At 49.1% G+C, this 18,531-nt stretch overlaps 1 protein-coding gene across 1 annotated transcript in view; it reads right to left on the bottom strand.

The window, feature by feature from the left end:
- The window catches only part of LOC105834650 (mothers against decapentaplegic homolog 2), a 48,396-nt gene that overhangs the window by 17,744 nt on the left and 12,121 nt on the right, over positions 1–18,531 (bottom strand). Inside the window, exon 3 of the mRNA XM_036287581.1 lies at positions 12,795–12,881. Coding sequence (XP_036143474.1) covers positions 12,795–12,881 — 87 coding nt within the window. The remainder of the gene's footprint in view (positions 1–12,794; positions 12,882–18,531) is intronic.

The raw sequence follows: 18,531 nt of genomic DNA, 5'->3' as shown, positions 1-18,531 counted from the left end.
TTAAGACTTTGATCGCGTCAGAGTGTCGCCGCGCCACGCGCCGCTGAGGCGGGGCAGGTCGGCAGGACGGATAAAGCTCGCGCTTAAGAATGGCATCCTTCCCGCGAGTAAGCTCACCCACGCGGGCTAGCTTGCAAAATTGTTACGGCGCGCACACAGGCGCCGTATAGGGGGTGTCCCGTTCCCAAATCCCTTAAATGAGCCGGGGTCGATCACTGGCGAATTTCCCAGGTTCGTGTGGATCGCTCCTTGTCAACGTTCTCTCTCGTAGAAAGAAATCGATTCCGAAAGAAGCGATTTTACAAGCGAAATTTAACAAGGCGGAAAATCCGGGCACGTGTACGCGGTACGTAGTAAGCGGAGGCATAAAGTCATCGGGTGTTTGCTTAAGGTGCGTGTCATATTAGAGAACGGTATACGACGAGAATATTATTGGCGCCTGCCTGGCAGCGTACCGCGGGGAATGCGACGCGTGTTGCGCCGCACGTACGGAATCCGAATAAAATGCGAGGGGGCGGGATATATTATATGTATACGTATACAATATATCCCCGATAATATGCACGTAAATACGTGTGTATATATAGATTCGTACACGTATATCGGGACATCGGGCATTGTGAAACAAGTAGGCGGCAGCGCCGCGAATAGTATCGCAATAAAATCGTTCAATTTATTTCGGTTCTCCTGCAAGCGAAGAGTGTCGGCCGCGGCACGAGGGTCTAAAAAAAGATTCCTCGCCTCTATTACGCGCGCGCGCGCGAGCGAGCGAGCGAGCGTACGGGCGGCGACGACGGCGGCAATGCTCGATCAAAAGGACACTTGGCAGCGCCTATATTTTCGTTGGCCCTTATCGACGTCGCGCCACTGCACCCCCCGTCGCCGCTGCAACCTGCCGATGCACCCCATTAGACTTTAATGGACGTTTGCTCGGAGAATTGGTATTAATAACCGAGACGTTTCGACAAGGATTGTTTGCTCATCCCGAATGGAGTACGTAAATATCTACGAATATTATTGGCGCGTAAATCTGTAAAAAAAATTCAATGACGATTAAGTTAAACTTGTTGTTATAAAGTATCGAAAAATAAATGACGTGCGAGGAATGAAATTCTAGTCTTCGACGCGAGCGGCTTATGAATGAAAAAAAAAAAAAAAGAAAGGAACCTTCGGTGGTCCTGTTGAACACGTGTATATAGATACAAGAATGTGCGGGACGTACGCGAGACGCATAAAAAAAGGAGGAAGAAGAAGAGGCCGATCGTAAAAGAACCGAGACGTGGGAAGGCAGGCAAAAGTGCGCGAACTAGCGCAACAACTCGACGGGCGCCGACGCTCGTAAAAAGAATCGGCGGCTACAAGATCGTAGTCACGAGCCTCTGAAAAGTTCATCAAAGTTCGACTCGTTCTCTCTTCAGAGGAGACGTGTCCATAACGCGGGACACGTGTTTGAAGTCGGAGAGGAGAAAGAGCGAGGGGAAGAAAGGAAGGTACGGTAAAAAAAAAAAAGAGACCGCGGAGGAGGGCTTCCTAGACGATTCTAAAAAAGGCGGCGCGACAGCGACAACCTCGGGCTCGATCCACGGGCTTCCTCGTCATTGTCCGCAAACAATGCGCCCGTAAGGAGATACGCGTAGACCGTACGAGCGTACATAACCCAAGCGTTACGCACGAACGCTATATACATACGTATAACGCATACGTGTGTGCGCGCGCGCGCGCACGGGGAGATACGTGTTAACGCTTTGTAATGGCAGAATAAAAGATGGCCCGACGCCAGTGAAGGCGCCACATACCAGGCGCCGCCTAACCACTCTTTTCCTCCGTCCTACTCTCGCGCGCGCCGCCGCGCCGCGCCGGCCCGTTCTCGCGGTTTGTCTCTCCTCCGTGCTCTCTCTCTCTCCCGCACGATGCACGTCCCTCTCCCACGACAGCCGTGTCTCTCCCTCTCCCTCTAACTTCATCTCCTCGACTCGCCCCGCGCGACAGGCAGACCGTTCACTCGCTCGCTCTCCTCATCGGCAAACATGCACCCTCCCTTCCTCCATATCTCTCTCTCTCTCTTTTTCTCTCGTTCCCCGCCTTTCCCCTCAAGGCACACTTTCCCCTCTCTTTCTCTTTCACGTTACCTTATCCTCCCCTTGCGCCGCGCCATATTCCGCGACCCCGCGTCCGTCCAGTCTTTTCTTTCTCTCTTTCTTTGACCAATTCTTTGACCCTATACAAACAGGGCCGCGTGCACACACGCGCGCGCGTACGCGCGGTGGAATGTGTGGGGGCTCGAGGCGTGCGCGCGCGCGCGCATATTCTGCACGCGTGTACGTACACGCGCGTAACGACGATGGTACATCTTTTTTTTTTTCGTCGGTTCACCGAACGTCACACCCGCGGAGGGCCCCCGATTTCTTCTCTCAACCCCTCCTCCTCTTCCTTATCTCTCGCTCTCGCACGCTCGTCCGAGATACGCACATCGAAACTGCGTTCGATAATTTTGCAAGAGCGCTCCGGCGCACGCAGTGGCGTCGGCAGCACGAGGAAGTCGAGGGACAGCGTGCGATTCGTCGAGAATTCAAAATGCACTGAAACTCTTGTTACCAATATTATATCAAAGGCCTGTTTCTTTATCGCTGCACTGCTGCAATGATGCAATAAGTTGTAATGGGACAAATATATTTTTTCTCGTTCTAACTTACTGCATCAGTGCAGCAGTGTAGCGACAAAGAACAGGCCTCAACACTGCTACGTATCAATTAAACTTGCGACAAATCCCAACATATTCTCACAAAATCGATTTTACATTATAGTTCTGACCTTCTTTTTTTCTCCCTTATATACAAGTGTTTTCTCCTTTCTATACAGCAGAAAATTTTATTACATATAATTTTCTATTTCCTAGGAAAAAAGGGGAGATGCGTGTCGCAGTGTCGTAGATAAATCACTGCGTCGTCGCCACCGTCGTCGTCGTAGTCGTCGTCGTCGTCGTCGGCGCGCCCCTGTGGCGGAAAAGGAATGCCAACTCGTAACGACTTTCGAGACGGCGAAAGTATGCGCCTAGACAACATGCACGCGCCGGAAGAAGCGCGCGTCACGGGTCCCGCGGGTTTCTGATCGCGCGAGTGATTTAGCATCGCGCGATCAATTTGGCACGCGACGAGTTCTCTCCTCGCGAACTCCGTTTTTCCGCATAGAGCTTTCTACGTGCTCGACGGGGATTAACATTCTCTCGCTCGATTTAGCTTATAAATTTGTCAAAGAGCATTTGTCAAAGATTAATTCTTTCCTATTAAATGTACCAGAATCCTTCTGATAATTATAATAAAGTCACATTTAGTTGAGCCAGCACAATTTTTTTTTAGTGAAATATCCGATCAATGTAATTGGAAGATTTATAGAAATTCAATTTAAAAAAAAGGCCAAACTCTTAGTTGAGTCTGTCAAATGTTCTGTTCCAGCTGTAAAATTGCGAGTCGAATCGTGGTAATCAGGAATTCTGTTTGTTCTTTTCAAAATACATTCTACCTTGTTCTTTCGATAACATTCTTCTCACCGTGGACTCCCTCACCTTGGCGCAACTTCGATTCTCCGTCTCTCGCGATTCGTAAACGAACGCGCAACGGATGGAAAACTATCGATCCCGGCCAAGCGAACATCCGTAATGGAGTGTCGTTGCACCGACGGAATTCCTGCGAACGACCTTCATATATTTGTTTCATTCCACGCGTATTCGCGTGATGCACGGCATGCGCGTCGTAATCGCACGTATCGCTCCGATCGACGACGGAAAAGGGGGTTTGTTGTCGGACTCTTTCCATTAGACAGAGTAGAGTCCATCGTCCCGCGGCGCGCCTAGAATCTCGGTAATGTAAGGGATTCCAAACAGCCGAAAGCCGCTATTGGCCTTATTTATTAGTCGTCGTGAGACCATCGAGAGAGCAACTTGGCATGATCAATCTCTCCGTTAATTTTCAATTCTATCAACTCCCTCGAATTTATAGAGCTTTCATGGAATTCAATTTTCCACGAAGACATACAATTCTGCAAAACGTAGCCTGATCCTCTTTCTCCGATAAAAGTACTCGCGAAAAAATTCCGAGATAACAATTCCAGATTGTCATATAGGTTTTCGATCGATACGTTTTACTGCTATAATTTTACTCGATTACTTATAAATTATGTTATTTATGCTCGTACATTATCCTCCGAATAGTATTTCCGAATTTACCAGAAATCTGAAACAATTCCTTCGTAATGTTTTATAATCTTCACGGAATACAACGGCGCTTCGCTTCGCGTTGTGTACGCGTGCGTGCGATGCGTGTACGTGGAAACACGCGGCCCCAGTTGTTACTGCCGTTGATACGATTCCGATAAATTCGCGAGACGCCACGCGGAACGTCGAGAGCGCCGTTTTATAGACGCGGACAGCGTCATCACCGTGTAACGATCGTTCGACATCGTCAAAGGAATCACGGAGAGGATCACGCTCGTTCGTGATAGCGATCTAACTTGTCAATGTGCACGCACGGGTGTATATGTGTGTGTGTGTGTGTGTGTGTGCGTCCTGCATAATAAAATAACAAAGTCGCAAGGTCCGTTAAATTGCCGGCGTCCGCTAAAATCGTCGAGACGCAGAAAGCGCGCGCGCACGCGCAATAAATTCATACGAGCGCGCGTCGTTCCTCTCGCAAAACTTTTATCTTCTATTAATAGTTACAAAACAAGTTGCGTGTGAGCGCGCGCGCGATCCTTTTAATCCTTTCGGCGCTGAACGGCCCGACGAGGCGTAACTTATGGCGACAGTAGTAGCGCGTGCTTCTTGCGCGAGCAAACGCCTTTCTATCGATCGACAGGTTCGATATCGATAATCGCGTAACACGTGTAACGCTCGATATCCGATAAATCACTCATATTTCGACGTGTAATTCTTGCAAAAATTAATTTCGGTAAAACGTCAATCACGTTGGACAAATCCGGAAGGTTGCGGCGTCGTATTTTTCGACCGGGCAGCAGTTTTCCGTCCGGCGGACGCCCGATATCACTTTCCGCACGAATGTAATCGTATAAATAGCATCGGAGATAAATAAGAGATGAGAAGAAACCGCCAGAGAGTTTCGTGATGCGAGCGATGCCATGACTTATCTCCCCACGATTTATCATTTCGCTTAAAAATGACAGATAGTGCTAAATGACTTGATCGTGACTCAGAACGTATCTATTAAGCGTATACCGAACAACTTTGAAGCCATGTTTGCATTTTATTCATTCATCATAAAGGACGGCAATGTCGTCTACTCGCCGTAATCAAGATAGATAACCAGGTCGGATTTTAGAAATCGCTCACGACGAGTGCATTCGACGTCGTTACTCTCCCAGCTGCTTAATATTCGTCAATAAATAATAATTAAGAAACGAACTTGAAAAAAAAAGACAATAAAGAGAACGAGAAAAAAACTGTCCTGCCTCACGTGAAGAGAAGACGTATCGATGCCACAGTTGCGTAAAAACTGGTCGTTTTGGTCGAAAGAACGGGCGAGCATAATCGTTTACTATCGGACGCCCGATCGACGCTCGTCCGCGTCGTCGCCGAGTCTCGCTCGAACGGGGCAATTGATGCGCGTCTGAAATTACGACGGCAAAAAATCTGGGGCACGAGTATAGCAAAATTGCTTGACAATCATTAGCGAGCGCAAAAGCGTACGTGCTCGCCGTTACGCGAGACTTAATTCCCGAGTCCGCGTTCCCCCCTCCTCTCTCTCTTTCTCTCTCTCTCTCTCTCTCTCGCTCTCTCGTGAGCGCTGCTCTCTATTTTCCTTCCCCCGTCGCGCCTCGAACGCTCTCTCAAACGCTCCTACTTGTTTTCTATATCTCTCCGCGCTTTGCTTGCCCACAAACACGCACCAGCGGAGCGCAAACGCGATACGCAAATGTCTGCCCGGCCTCGTCCGGACCTAAATACGCGGCGACGTTGTCTTCCCGCACGCATAAAACGCTAATAAGCTCGCGAGAGAGGCGAGCACAGGAATGTTCCCCGCAAATTCCTCGGCCCGACGGTCAGTTCGAATTTTTTGCAGAATTCGAAATTTCCGCAAAATTCTTTTAAAACGTTTGAGAATGTAAAATGATCTTGCAGACAAAATAACTTCGCATACTACGCACGACTGACGATTCGAGAAGATGTCCGTCGTCGCCGATGTTCTTGCACGCGAGTTCCTGGAAAACGTCGCAGCCGCGACGCGCGAAATTAGCTTAGTTTTTCCGGACGTTTACGCCGGTGACGCAAGCCCAGCGCTCACCGACGCGCGATTTCGCCTCGATCGTAATATCAGAGGCTGCTGCTGATTGAAACACTCGGCCGTGGCTCGACAGAGGAGGAGACGTGAGAGCGCGCTTCTCGGAAGAGCATGCGAACTTTGACAGATGGCCTCGTATACATGCGTATCTTTCTCTTTCTCTCTCTCTCTCTTTCTTTCTCTCGGAGACTCCGTTTATTTCGCCTCGTAGCACCGCCGCCGGCAGTCTTCGCGCACGCGGTATAATTTAATTATTAATTTAACGACGACAAAGTAATGATCGCGCGGACAATGAGTGCGTCGCCGATTATCTCAACGCGACGCGATAGCAGTGAGTAGTAATGCCTTCCCGTAAACCGGCGGGTCTGCCCGGGTTGCATTATAATTTATACGCACGCAGAATGCATATATATATATATATGTATAGTAGCGAGTTTCTTCTCGTTACGGAGGAGAGAATCAAGCCTCTCTCATGGAGCGAACGAATGCGCCTTCCCTTCCGCCCTTCCCCTTTCCCCTCCTGCGTAAATGCGCGAGCGCGGGCGCAGTATGCAAATTGTTCCTCGAAGATACTCGGCGTAATTATATATAGGTCAATAATGTTATCGATAAGGATCGCGATCACGTATGCGCGGCGCGACGCGTCTCTCTCCGGGAACGGCGAGGTACAGTGACGGTCGCCGAATCGAGGCCGCGGACAGCAGTGGATCCGTAACGCATTTTTGAATTTAATTCCTTGACATTTTTTCTCAACGCCGCGACAGTGAAAAAAAAAAGAAATCTGTACCGTTATCGGAATGCAACATTTAGTTAATTGACCGGCGTGATGACTTGAAATTGTGACAAAGTATAACGATATCTCGCTGGGAAACGCGATTTGAAGCTCGCATTTACGCAAACGATAGCGCGGCTCGAATATACAGTTAACGAAGCGCACTTCTGGATCTATTTTCGCTCGATCGAAAGATCGAGGCTGTCGACCCAAACGGATCTCACGAGAGCCGAGAGAAAGAGAGGGAGAAAAAAGGAAGAGGATGGCGAGAGAGGGACTGAACCGCTTTGCGCTCTCTCTCTCTCTCTCATTCTTCGCACTCGACTACGACGATGAGAACGATGACGACAACGAGGCGCAATCAATCCGTTATTTTATTAAGAGGCTTATTTCGCGCCGCGATTTCATTCCCCCTCAAGTGGCCTGATCCAATTCGATTTCATGGCGTTCTCTGTGCCGCGCGTGCATGCATGCATGCGTCGTCGTCGCTGTTAAAACGTCTTCTCCATTGACAGCCGGTTGTTGTGTGCGATCGTGTCCGTCGCCCTCGTGACATTTCTCGGTACGCGCGACACGAAATTATCCTTTAACCCTGCAACTGTACGTGGCACGCGCGAACGAAATTGCCGGCGAACGAGGGAGGCAACGAGGGAGAAAGAGAATCCGACACCGTCGCGCAGATTTATCATTTCGAAACGTAAACAGTGTAGTCTCCGAGAAGACGGCTCAACGATATCATTTTATTTCCATCGTCACATTTTTGCGAAAGAAAGAGAAAAAGAGAGAGAGAGAAAATATAGGAAAAAACGAATAGGAGAAAAAAAGAGGGTAAACGGCCGGCGGTTTTGCGAGCGAGCGCATGCACAGGTAAAAGGTTCCAGGAGAGCCGCGGCTGTTAACGAGCGAGGGAACGGTGAGTTAAATGAGTCACGGGAACGGCGAAGCCTAGAAATGATAGACCTCATCCGAACGCACCGAGGCCGCTAATTGAGGCGCTTTAACTCGTCTACTTGTTTTCCCGCTTAACGAACCGTTAACTCTTAAAGCTAACGGCTGCGTAAAAATTCTTTCCTCGTTCGTCACGACTATCCTTTGAAAAGCGTATCATTAGCATCGCGCAACGTTCGCCGCGTCGTTATCCAATGATATAACTCTTTAACGTGTCTTCGGAGGAAAGATCGGGGGGGGGGACCCCCGGGTGTTTCGTGCAATTCGCGCTGTTCGCTTTGCGCGTTCGAGCTAAGTTTCCCGACGGCGGAAGGAAGATCGTCTGCATTTCGCCGCTCATTCTCTTCTCTCCACGAGAAAAGTTGGAAATAAATCTGTCCCCTTTAAAAACTTCGATCCGGCTCCTCCCGCCAGACTTGCGGCGACCTTGAGTCTCCCGCGCGGGTTATCCCCGTGATGTACGAGACACAACTATTACGAAATCAAAATAAAAAGAGCAGATGACGGATAACTTTTTTTTTTCGAAAGTCTGCGGATTGTTGTCACCCGACGCAACGTCGATTAATACCAAAAATATATTTAAAAACTCTAAATTATTGTGGATTTCTATAAGAAATGCGATAAGGTATATACATTTGATGTAAATGTAAATGAGAGCGTTCCATATTAATTAACTCGTACAATTGAAAAAAATAGCTCCAAGAGAACTTAAATGTTAATTCAATGTGATAATTTAACTTTCAAACTCAACTGCCGAAACTGATATTTGATCTTGAAAGGCAATTTAGTTGCCCCGAGAGATTTGCTCAGAGGAAACGTTAACCCCCGGCTGATTCAACAAACCAGGGGCAGAAAAATATCGAGAGAAAGACACGATGTGTGTATAGTATATTCACGCTTTTGTTCCCGGGAGCAAGGACCGACGACCTCGAGATCCCAATTGAGAAAAGTCGTTCCGGGACCCGATGAATGGGAGCCGAGTTCCCGTCCGTTTACCTCGGTTATCGCACCAAGGGATGGCGCCAGCCAGCGTGCGCCCCATTCAGTAAGGGATGCGGAGAAGGGTGCTCCGGACCGGGTGTCGGCGACCGCGCGCGCGGGCGACTAGCCGGCGGAGGAGAGGAAACGGACAACCTGTTGCTTTCACCGTTCACGCCGGGATATATCCACGTGACTCTCCTCTCCTCGCGCGCGACGCAGAGCAAGGCACCCACACGCAACATGTTGCAATCCCCGAACCTCCACCGGCCGTAAAATATTCGCGCGCGACGGATTATCGGAGTTACACGCCCGAGAGAGCCGACGAGCGGCGTCGCGCCACGTAGGTGGACAATTTATCGTCGTGTGTTAAAATCGCGGAAAGCCGAGAGCTTCACGCTCGCGCGAAACGAGAAGATAATTGACCATGCGGTAGCCGTGTTTCTGCTTGGGGTTGACGATTTTTACGAGAGACAATAGAATAGCGCGATGAATATACGGTGACAGTAATACAATAGATATAATGACGAGATGTATGTATAAGAAGAGAGAAGAGGGGATACATATCTCCCGTTCGGTTGTACGTTAATATTCATGAACGTATACGTAATTCTTAAATTAAATAATTAGAATGATTCACTCTATCTCTTAGAATATATTTTTCAAATATGGTTTATTCTTATATTAAATCGCATTCTCGAATACCGTTCTATTTTTCAAAATTATAAAACGTATACGGAGCTTAAGTATTTTCAGAATCAATTATGAGAATCTCGAAAATTAAATTCAACAGGCAACAAGCGTCTCCTCCGGCGCGGCTCTGCGCTCGAGATTCTCGAGAGGCAAGACCAACGACGCATTTCGATCGATCGTCGGCTGAAGGCGGCACGACGACGGACGTCCAAAGCGAGCAGTACAGAGAGAAGGCGTGTGCGAGAGAGAGAGAGAGAGAGAGAAAGAGAGTCTAGCGCCAAAATAAATCAATAAAATAGCGAACCAAGTCGAGCACGTAGGCGCATACACGTGCATACGGACCGTGCGTATAGACCGTGTACGCGTGTGCGATGGATATGAGAATCGTGGCGAGGAGCGGCGCGACGGGCGAGGAGAGAGGAGAGCAGCCGGAGCGGGCGAACGAGCAGCTAGCGCGCGAGCGAGGTCGAGACACGCGGCAGCTGTCTGGCGCCAGGGGTCCCCCTGTTCCCTCAAACAGTCGCGCCGAATGCCACCCACCTTAGCCGACCGACCGACCGACCTATCGTGCCATTCTCAAACCTGCCTGCGTCCCGGGAGCCGGCTTTCCCTCCGCCCTCCCCTCCCCTTCTCTCCTTCCCTGCCCACCCTCCTTCCTGCCCGCGTTCCTGCGCGGCCTCCTTCCTCCCCTCGTCCTGCGGCAGATGCAGCAGCCCGCGTCCGATCCGAGACTTACGCACCACGTGTTTGATGGATCGACGCCGCCGCCGCCCGTATTCCACGAAGCGGAGAAATTTTATAGATCTCGACGGGACGATTGTTTGATGAACGAGTAAGCCGCGTCGAATAATGGTGGAAATAACTTTCGTTTCTTCTTCCCCTTTCGTTCCACGACTTCTAAATTATAATTGATGTTTTTATATCGTTGAATTTACGTGAAAAATATATACGTGAACCGAGCCTCGGAGAGACCCGATGCCCGTGGCGTCAGTTGGGAAACGGGCTCGATTGAATCCTTGATATTTCTGTTCTCTCCCGGAAGCGGCGTTCTATCTATAACTGGCTCAAATAAAAAGGCAACCGCGGGCGCGTGTTTATGATTCCGTGTCATCCACTTCGGTGCTCTAAAGCCTCGCGCGTCGCGCATTATATTGCCCGCGCTCAACGTCGCGCGAATATACGCGACATTCGCTAAGCCGACGAAAGTGCAATCGCAGTCAGGATGATTCTCGGTTTCCGGTAAATGGATCTGCTGCGGCGGACAAGCGGAACGTGCGTCTTTTTAATGCCGCTATGAAAGTTCAGAAATTCCAAGTCCGAGAAATGCACACATCTTTTATCACGAGACATTTATCTATAATTTTTACGATTTTATTTGCAATATTATTTCAGAAATTAAAGGAGGATCAAAGATAAATTTAAATAATTCGACGTATTGTAATTTAAGAGTTGACACAATTAAAATATAACTTGAGAGAATCCAAAAGATACGTTTCAGAAATTTACGTTTCACATATGTATAAACGACGTCCTCTCTTCTAGAATAAATTGCGTTCTACGCGATTACCCTCGGATTAAATGCGTGAACGCGCGCGCGCGTCGTTTCTTATTCGCTCTTGCAAAAGCGCAAGGCAGGCCGGACATAAACGCAATTTGTTGCCGACTCGGAAATATTTGACATCGTTAGAGCAGCGGCAAAAACAGATAGTAAAAGTGAAGACCTCGACGCACGAGAGAAAAATTCGCCCGCAAATATTATCTGCAATTAATATTCTGTATTTCCTTCACCGTGGTATGCAAATTCACGATCAACCAAGAATGAACAAAGTCGTTATACGGTTATATTAAAAAAAAAAATTAATTTTTTCCCAGATTAGATTACATTCTTTCAGCGTGGAGATCCAACTCTGTCTATTAAATATTCCTCGAAAACAGATTTAACAGCCGCACAAACAAATAAATACTCGCTCAATCGTTAGAACCAGTTTTCTCGGGTATATTTTTTCTTTTATTCCGGCAAACCACTTCCTTATCGCCAATACCATTCGCGCCTTCGATCTATGCCCCGAAGAGAAAAAGAATTCGTGTACTCGGGGGTCCGATGGCGCAACGTACGGCAGAAAATTATTGAACGTCGTTCGCGGTGAAACGAGAGTAATCGTTGCAGTCGGAGTCGGCGGCGAGAGAACAGAACGGAGCGCGCGCTCACTTTCCTCTGCCTCCGGCCGGGGCCAAAAGCGTTTCAGGCGTTCCACGAAGCGGCAACGCGAGAGCGGCCCGAAAAACGACGAGTCCGCGATCCGTGCGGTGCGTCATGCGTGAAAAGCTATACGCGCGCGCGTCAGCCTCGTGGAACGTGCGTGCTGAGGAAATTTCTTCGCCGCGCGGTCGACATTGTAAAATGTCGTCCTCGTCCCGTCGAGAAAATCTCGACAAGTCCATTATTACTTTTCGTGCATTATATTTCCCGCATGTATTGCAAATTAAACGTAATTTCTGAGAATTGCGATTTTCATATATATATATATATAAATATATAAAATTGTAAATATATAATGTGGAAAAGAGGGAGAGTTGACTCGCGCGAATCTCAGCGCGCGTACGCGAGACTTATATCTACAGGGGTAAAATTAACTTTGAATCCGCGATTGTTGCGACTCTCGCAACTCTCGCCGCGATCCGAAGGGGAAAGAGGCTCGCCTAAAATTAAACCCGCTCTTATTTTTCTCAGACTAGGGAAGCGAAAGAAATGCACGCGGGAGGAAAACCACCGATCGTGGCGCCGATCAAGGTTAACCACGTGGACGAGGGCGTAGTCATCGATCAGTGGCGTAGTCTTGGCGTGGATTTCTCGACTCGGTTGTTACCAGCTTAACGATTATTAACGATTATAAGGATTACATCGAGAAGGAAAAAAAAAAAGGGACGAGAGTTGCACGTGACACGACGAGAGACGAGGATCGTCTCTCACTTTTCCTGAAATATCAACGTCGCGTCGGGCGAAACTCGAACGATACATTATCGTCGAGATGACTCGACGGGACACCCCGTATATCTCTCGTCGTGGGGTCGGTGAACATATGGGGTACGTATAACCTTGAAGACATAGTTACCTTCTCCGTTGGTGGTAAGCGAGCCGGGAAGTGGCAGGGGCGTGCTGTTTCTGCACCGACGTTGATCCCCTTCGCTGGGCGCGCGATCTGAAAATAAACGGGCAACCCCTTGAGAAGCTGCTTTCCTCACGCGAGAGAGACTATTTCTTCCTCTCTCAATTCCTTTCCTCCCCTTCGCTCCCCTTTCCCCCCCTCGTTCGCTCTTTTTTTCATTCTCGCACATGTTTCGCTTTATATTCAGAACAAGAAGGGAGAGGAAGGGGAAAAAGACACACACACACACACACGTAATCATTGTTGTACTTGAAGAAGAGAAGAGGAGATGAATATGCGTTAAAAAGCGCGTATCTCGAATTGCAGCGACGCACGATTTTGCAACAGAGCGACGTTCGTCGTTATCGGGAGAGAGGATCGGACGACGAGAATTTTCCGGGACTGATGAAGAATTTCACGACGTGTTCGCGCGCGCGCGCGCGCGTGCACGTTGCATAAAAGGCTTATACTACTCGGTAAACAGCGCGGCAGCGGGAGGTCCCACGTAATTTCATACGTCCGCGCGCGCGGCTAATTGACGTAATACCCAGTCTCGGATTTCTCCGCTTCTCAACAGTAGACGGAGTAAATTCGATTCTCTCTCGGCACAGGTGCAGAGCGCGGGACGGGGCAAATGCGTCCGCCACCGAGCTGCACCGTGCCAAACGGTAAAACGATTCGTCACCGCGTCTTCTATATACAGTGGGGAGGAGTGAATCCAATAGTAAAATCTGAATCTCTCGATCCTTCCTTATTTACCGTCGGGGAAAGACGAATGGCCTCCACCTCGTCACTCGATTCAGCCTCTCGGCTAGCGATGGTGATCGATCGAGACGGTGACCGTTCGCGGGAATTCACCATCGTCGTCGGTCGCGAGGGCAACGATTAGGCGCAATAATTTTCTTCGGGACCAAAATTGAGAGACAGAAACGGCCAAGGTAATCGCCAGACGCATGATTCATAGTCCTCACGGAAATTGTCTCTTTCTTTCTCTTCCTCTCTCTCTCTTTCTTCCTTTCTCCCTCGCGGCGGCACAAAGGAGGTGACAGAATCGTCCGAAATAATTATTCGCTCGAGACGGATAATTTATTCGCGCGCACCGTGGCAAAAGTCTCGTATAACAAACAGAACTGCCAGTTATAACTCGCGACGAGACAATGTTAATCTGCCTGTCTTGTAAAATGTCCTACGAACGTCCGATTTTAATGTCCTTTAGAAACTCGTCTTTTCTCCCGCGGAGTATAATGGTGACTCATTAGTCTTTCAAAATCTATCATGTTATTTAAAAAGTCATCATTTATCGAACGTGCCCTTATAAAAAGCAATTTTGTTTTGATAGAATTATATTATTTCTTTATTATTATAATATTATAACGTACTTGTTATTATAATGATACAATCTAATCAATACGTGCATGTGTACGTCATGTTTTTCCAACTTGATTCTACTTAACGACATAAATTTAGTAATGAAGACACAAGTAATAGATGTGAAAACCAAATGCCTCGAGAGAGAAAATATATATTTTTTTTAAGCGCGCTGTTGCGTGCCAGCGGTTACATTACAAAAGATTTTGGGCTCGTCAAGCAGGCTAATAGTTTTAGGGATAGACTGTAGAAGGCTGGGTCCATTCACTAAAAAGAGAGGTGACGTCAGAAGAACAAGTCGGATGGGAGGGCGGTCGCATTCCTTTTGGATTCCAGAATCTCGTTCCTGCGGGAGAAGCATTTCCTGCCACGTCGTATTCAAAAGCATTTATAGAGAAAGCGGCGAGGGTAAAAGACGAGAAGGAATGGGGGGAGGGGGAGGAGCTTCAAGGATATCGCCAAGATAGAGGAGAGCCGTCTATTTTTAGGACTCAATTATTTAAAAATCCGCTGGCCTCGCCCTCGTCGCGTCGCGGGCGAATTTCGCGCAGGAGAGGTTTCTCTCTCCCTCCCTTCTCCTCGATCTCTTTCACCGAATCTTTGTCCTGTTTCCCACGAGAGAGGCTGTTGTTACATAAATAGAAACCAAAACTCGCTCGGCATTTCCTGATCGAATCAATTTTTTTTTTCTTTCGCTCATCCCGACCAAAATTAATTTTAACGATACAACGATTTGATCACGATGTATGAACGCACTTTAATATCAATTAACAAAACGACAGATGTATCGATAAAGAAATAACTTTCTCCCTTAATATTTTTTTATCTAACTGAAAGCTTTTTTAATGAACGAAACTGTGCGGACGACTTTGGACGGCAATCTCTGCAAATTTGCTGAACGTAAAATTGCACGATAATGATGAGTGTTCGTTATTATTTCAGGGATAGACCTTGCGATTTTTCAGACTCGCGGCAACGACGCCATGAAACTCGCGGCAAACAATCAGAGCGCGCGTGGGCGATTATCGGCGCAAATATTTGTTCGACCGATAAGGAACAAATTGACACGCGAAAACTCGCTCAGTTTATTATACTCGCCGATCGACCGTCCAATGTAACGACGACGCCGTCGCGCGTCGGGTGTAGCATAAATACAATTTATTTACAAAGTAAGGCCGGAGACGGGAGGCGGTCGGGAGACGCGCGATTTTGGCACACTCACGCGTCACTCCACAAAGGGTACGTAAATATAATTCCGCGAATTACGCGCGTGTCACCGTAAGCCGTTAAGTGCCGAATCTGCGAGATAGTGTCACCGCCGAGTTTGCAAAAATATATTAGCCACATGCGGAAGATTCGACCGGCGGCGCCACCGCGCTCGTCCGCCCGCTCCCAAGGTGAGCGGATTCGTGAATTATGGCCTTTGGCTTGGGAACAGTGTCGCAAAAGAGAAAGAGAGAGAGAGGAAGAGAGAGAGAGAGAGAGAGAGAGAGAGAGAGAGAGAGAGAGAGAAGAGGCCCCGCGTCGGTGACGAGTTAAGCACCGCGCGAGTTTCGGTCAGGTTTTGCGGACGTGAGGGCGCGATCCGAAATTTTGAGACCCGAGGCGAGTTTATCAGCGAGATTTCGCGCGGCGCGACGCCGGCGTCTCGAGCGTCGTGACACTGCGAGGCGGAGAGTGCGATCGACGAAAGCACCGTCGTTCGCCTCCTTCGCGATACCGCGCAGCGGACAAGCTGCATCGAATTAGGATCTCGCCGCCGGCGGATCTTCAAAAGCGGCATCTCGTGCGGGCTGCTGCGATCCGGAAATCGGCGTGCCTGCTTGGTTGCTTGCTTGCTTGCTTGCTGCTCGGCGCTGCCGGCGGCGGCGAAGGAGGCACCGGAATGCGAGAGAGCCACTCCCGCCGAGCGCCGGCGACTCGTGGCGGTCGGTCGAGGATGAGAGAGGAAGAGAGAGATTTCATCATCCCGGGTATGCCGGCTCCTAACCGCTTATAAACCCGATAACAGACTTCCCGATGAATCTACGATCGGTTCTTCTCTTCGCGAGGATTCGACGATAAATCACGATCGCTCGCGATAAGTTACTTTGACGTTTTATACTTGGAGTCGAGCGCGATGGGACTTTGCTCGAAAGTGGAATATATCGGGCGTTGTTTTTTTTTTTATTACAGAGAGAAAGAACCGATTGAAGAGACAGACGCGCGGTAGAAGACGCATATATATATATATATATAGACGACGAAGAGCGGAAAGAAGTCGAAGGATCGCGGTAGAGAAAGAGGTGGAGCAAAGTGCGCGCTTGAGTTTGCTCTTTCGAGCGAAGCGGGCGGAACGGTGAAAGACAGAAGGAAAGATCAGGGGGGGAGGGGGAGCGAGCGAGGAGCGAGAGAGGAAGAGAAGGTCAAAGAGAGAGAGAGAGAGAGAAGGACGGCAAAGGAAGGAGAGAAGGGATGTATTCAAGGACGTCGCGGCAAGCGTAAGAGCCAGGCGACAGGCGCCCACCGCCTTCGCTCCCCGGGATCTCGTCTCGGCTTGGCCAACCCCACCCTTCCAAGCTCGGCGGCGCTAAGGTTGACCCTATACCTCGCCGTGCCCTTAACCTCTCTTTCTCTCTTTCGCTAGTGGGGATTAGCAAGCGAGAATTATCCGAGTTGTTCGTTCTCCTTTCAAGGTTGGACGAGTACAAAAGTCGCCGCTCTATTAACGAAACAAGGGCTCGCGCTTCCCCACGGGGGAAGAGAGACCACTTAGGGCACGAAGGGAGATGTCCCTTTGATTTTCTCTCATCTTAATGTTTCATCTCCCTCCCACGATGACTCGCCCCGTCGTCGGTGAAATAACAAAGCCCAGCCCATTTTAAAACCGGTTGTGTATCCACTATCCGCCTCGTACAAATTCTTTCGATACAGGTGGACCGTTAGCAAATGCGTATAGCTGCACTTTCCACGATTTCTTGCAGCTTCTGGCGTTTATCTTCCTCTTTTTTTTTCCTTTAATCTACGAACGTCGGGTACTACTCTGGTCGCCCGTTTTCGACCGGCGGACTCCGAAACGAGGCACGATAACGCAACCCATTACGGAACAAAAATTGTGGAATCTAATTTAAGAGACAAAGAGAAAGAGAGAGCAGGATTAAAAAGCCAAGTCGCGTAAGTAACGCGCGACACGCGTTATTTGTCCTCGCGCGTTTTGAAAGGGACTGCGCGTTGTGTCCTTCGTCGTATTCGTTGAAATTTGCGCAACCGCAAGCTGGCCGGAGCTCTACGTCTGACACGGAGGAAGGTGGTACGTGCGAAAATCGGAGTAACGCCACGAATAAACATTTTCCCCGATCACACATACCCAAGGAAAAGCGTTACGCGTTGTCTGGGATAGATATGCGAAAAAAAAAGGCAAAGAAAATAACAACGGGTCGTCCGCGTCACGGTAAGCTAAAAGATTGCAAGGCGCGGTCCTCAAGCGCTTACGTAACCGTCTCAATTAAATAAAACAGATACGCGGAGAGTTATGAATAAAACGTCTGATATCATCAGTAGAAGGGAAGCGAGAGATCGCGCGCGGAGATGTGGAAGGAGCTTGAAGGTGATAGCTCGGGGCAGACGCTGCCGCGTTCTTTTCCACTGGGTCACTCCCTTATTTCCCTCCCACGATCGACGCGCGCGCTCGCGCGCATTCGCGGAATCTCCCCGCGGAGTCACCGGCGCGGCGGCGGTTCGCCTGAATCGCTCCGTTAGGAAATAATATCGTCGCGTCGCGCGAGCATCAGCAACAAGTGGCGGACTTTTATCCGTCGCGCCGCCGCCGTCTTCGGCACGCGGCACGATGGCCCAGTTTCCGCGACGGGGCATAAATTCGCGCGGGCGCCTCCGTCGTCGCCCGAAAGACAGATTTACGACGGAGGCTGCTAATACAGAGACGGAGAGGTTCCCCCCTCCCCTTCTTCCCCGCCCACGCGCCGCCGGGGAAAACGTCCGCTTCCTCGCCCGCGCGTTTTCTATACGCGACACTCTGTCACGCACGCACGCGTGAAGCGAGGCTGTCGTTATTAATTCGAGAGTCAACTTGCGATTGACGAGCCGCCGACGCGTATAAAGTTAAACGCTTGTTCCAGTCCTTTCGCGCTCGAACGGCGACAGCGCTCGCGCAATTTAGCGGAGATAAAAACGAGTGCATGAGAAAAATTCTTATTAATTAAGAGAAATTAATGGCATCTGTGTGTAGATTATGCTTTGCGTTGTTTCATGATTGAACTTCGATTAAACCTCGCAGGCGAGATGACGAGAAATCCATTTATAACGCGCTCTCAGGATTTATTGCAACAATAGTTTCGAG

Source organism: Monomorium pharaonis, chromosome 5 (genome assembly GCF_013373865.1).
Source record: "Monomorium pharaonis isolate MP-MQ-018 chromosome 5, ASM1337386v2, whole genome shotgun sequence".
Lineage (NCBI taxonomy): Eukaryota > Metazoa > Arthropoda > Insecta > Hymenoptera > Formicidae > Monomorium > Monomorium pharaonis.
The sequence above is the reverse complement of the archived record's forward strand: the minus strand, read 5'-3'. Positions and strand labels throughout refer to the sequence as shown.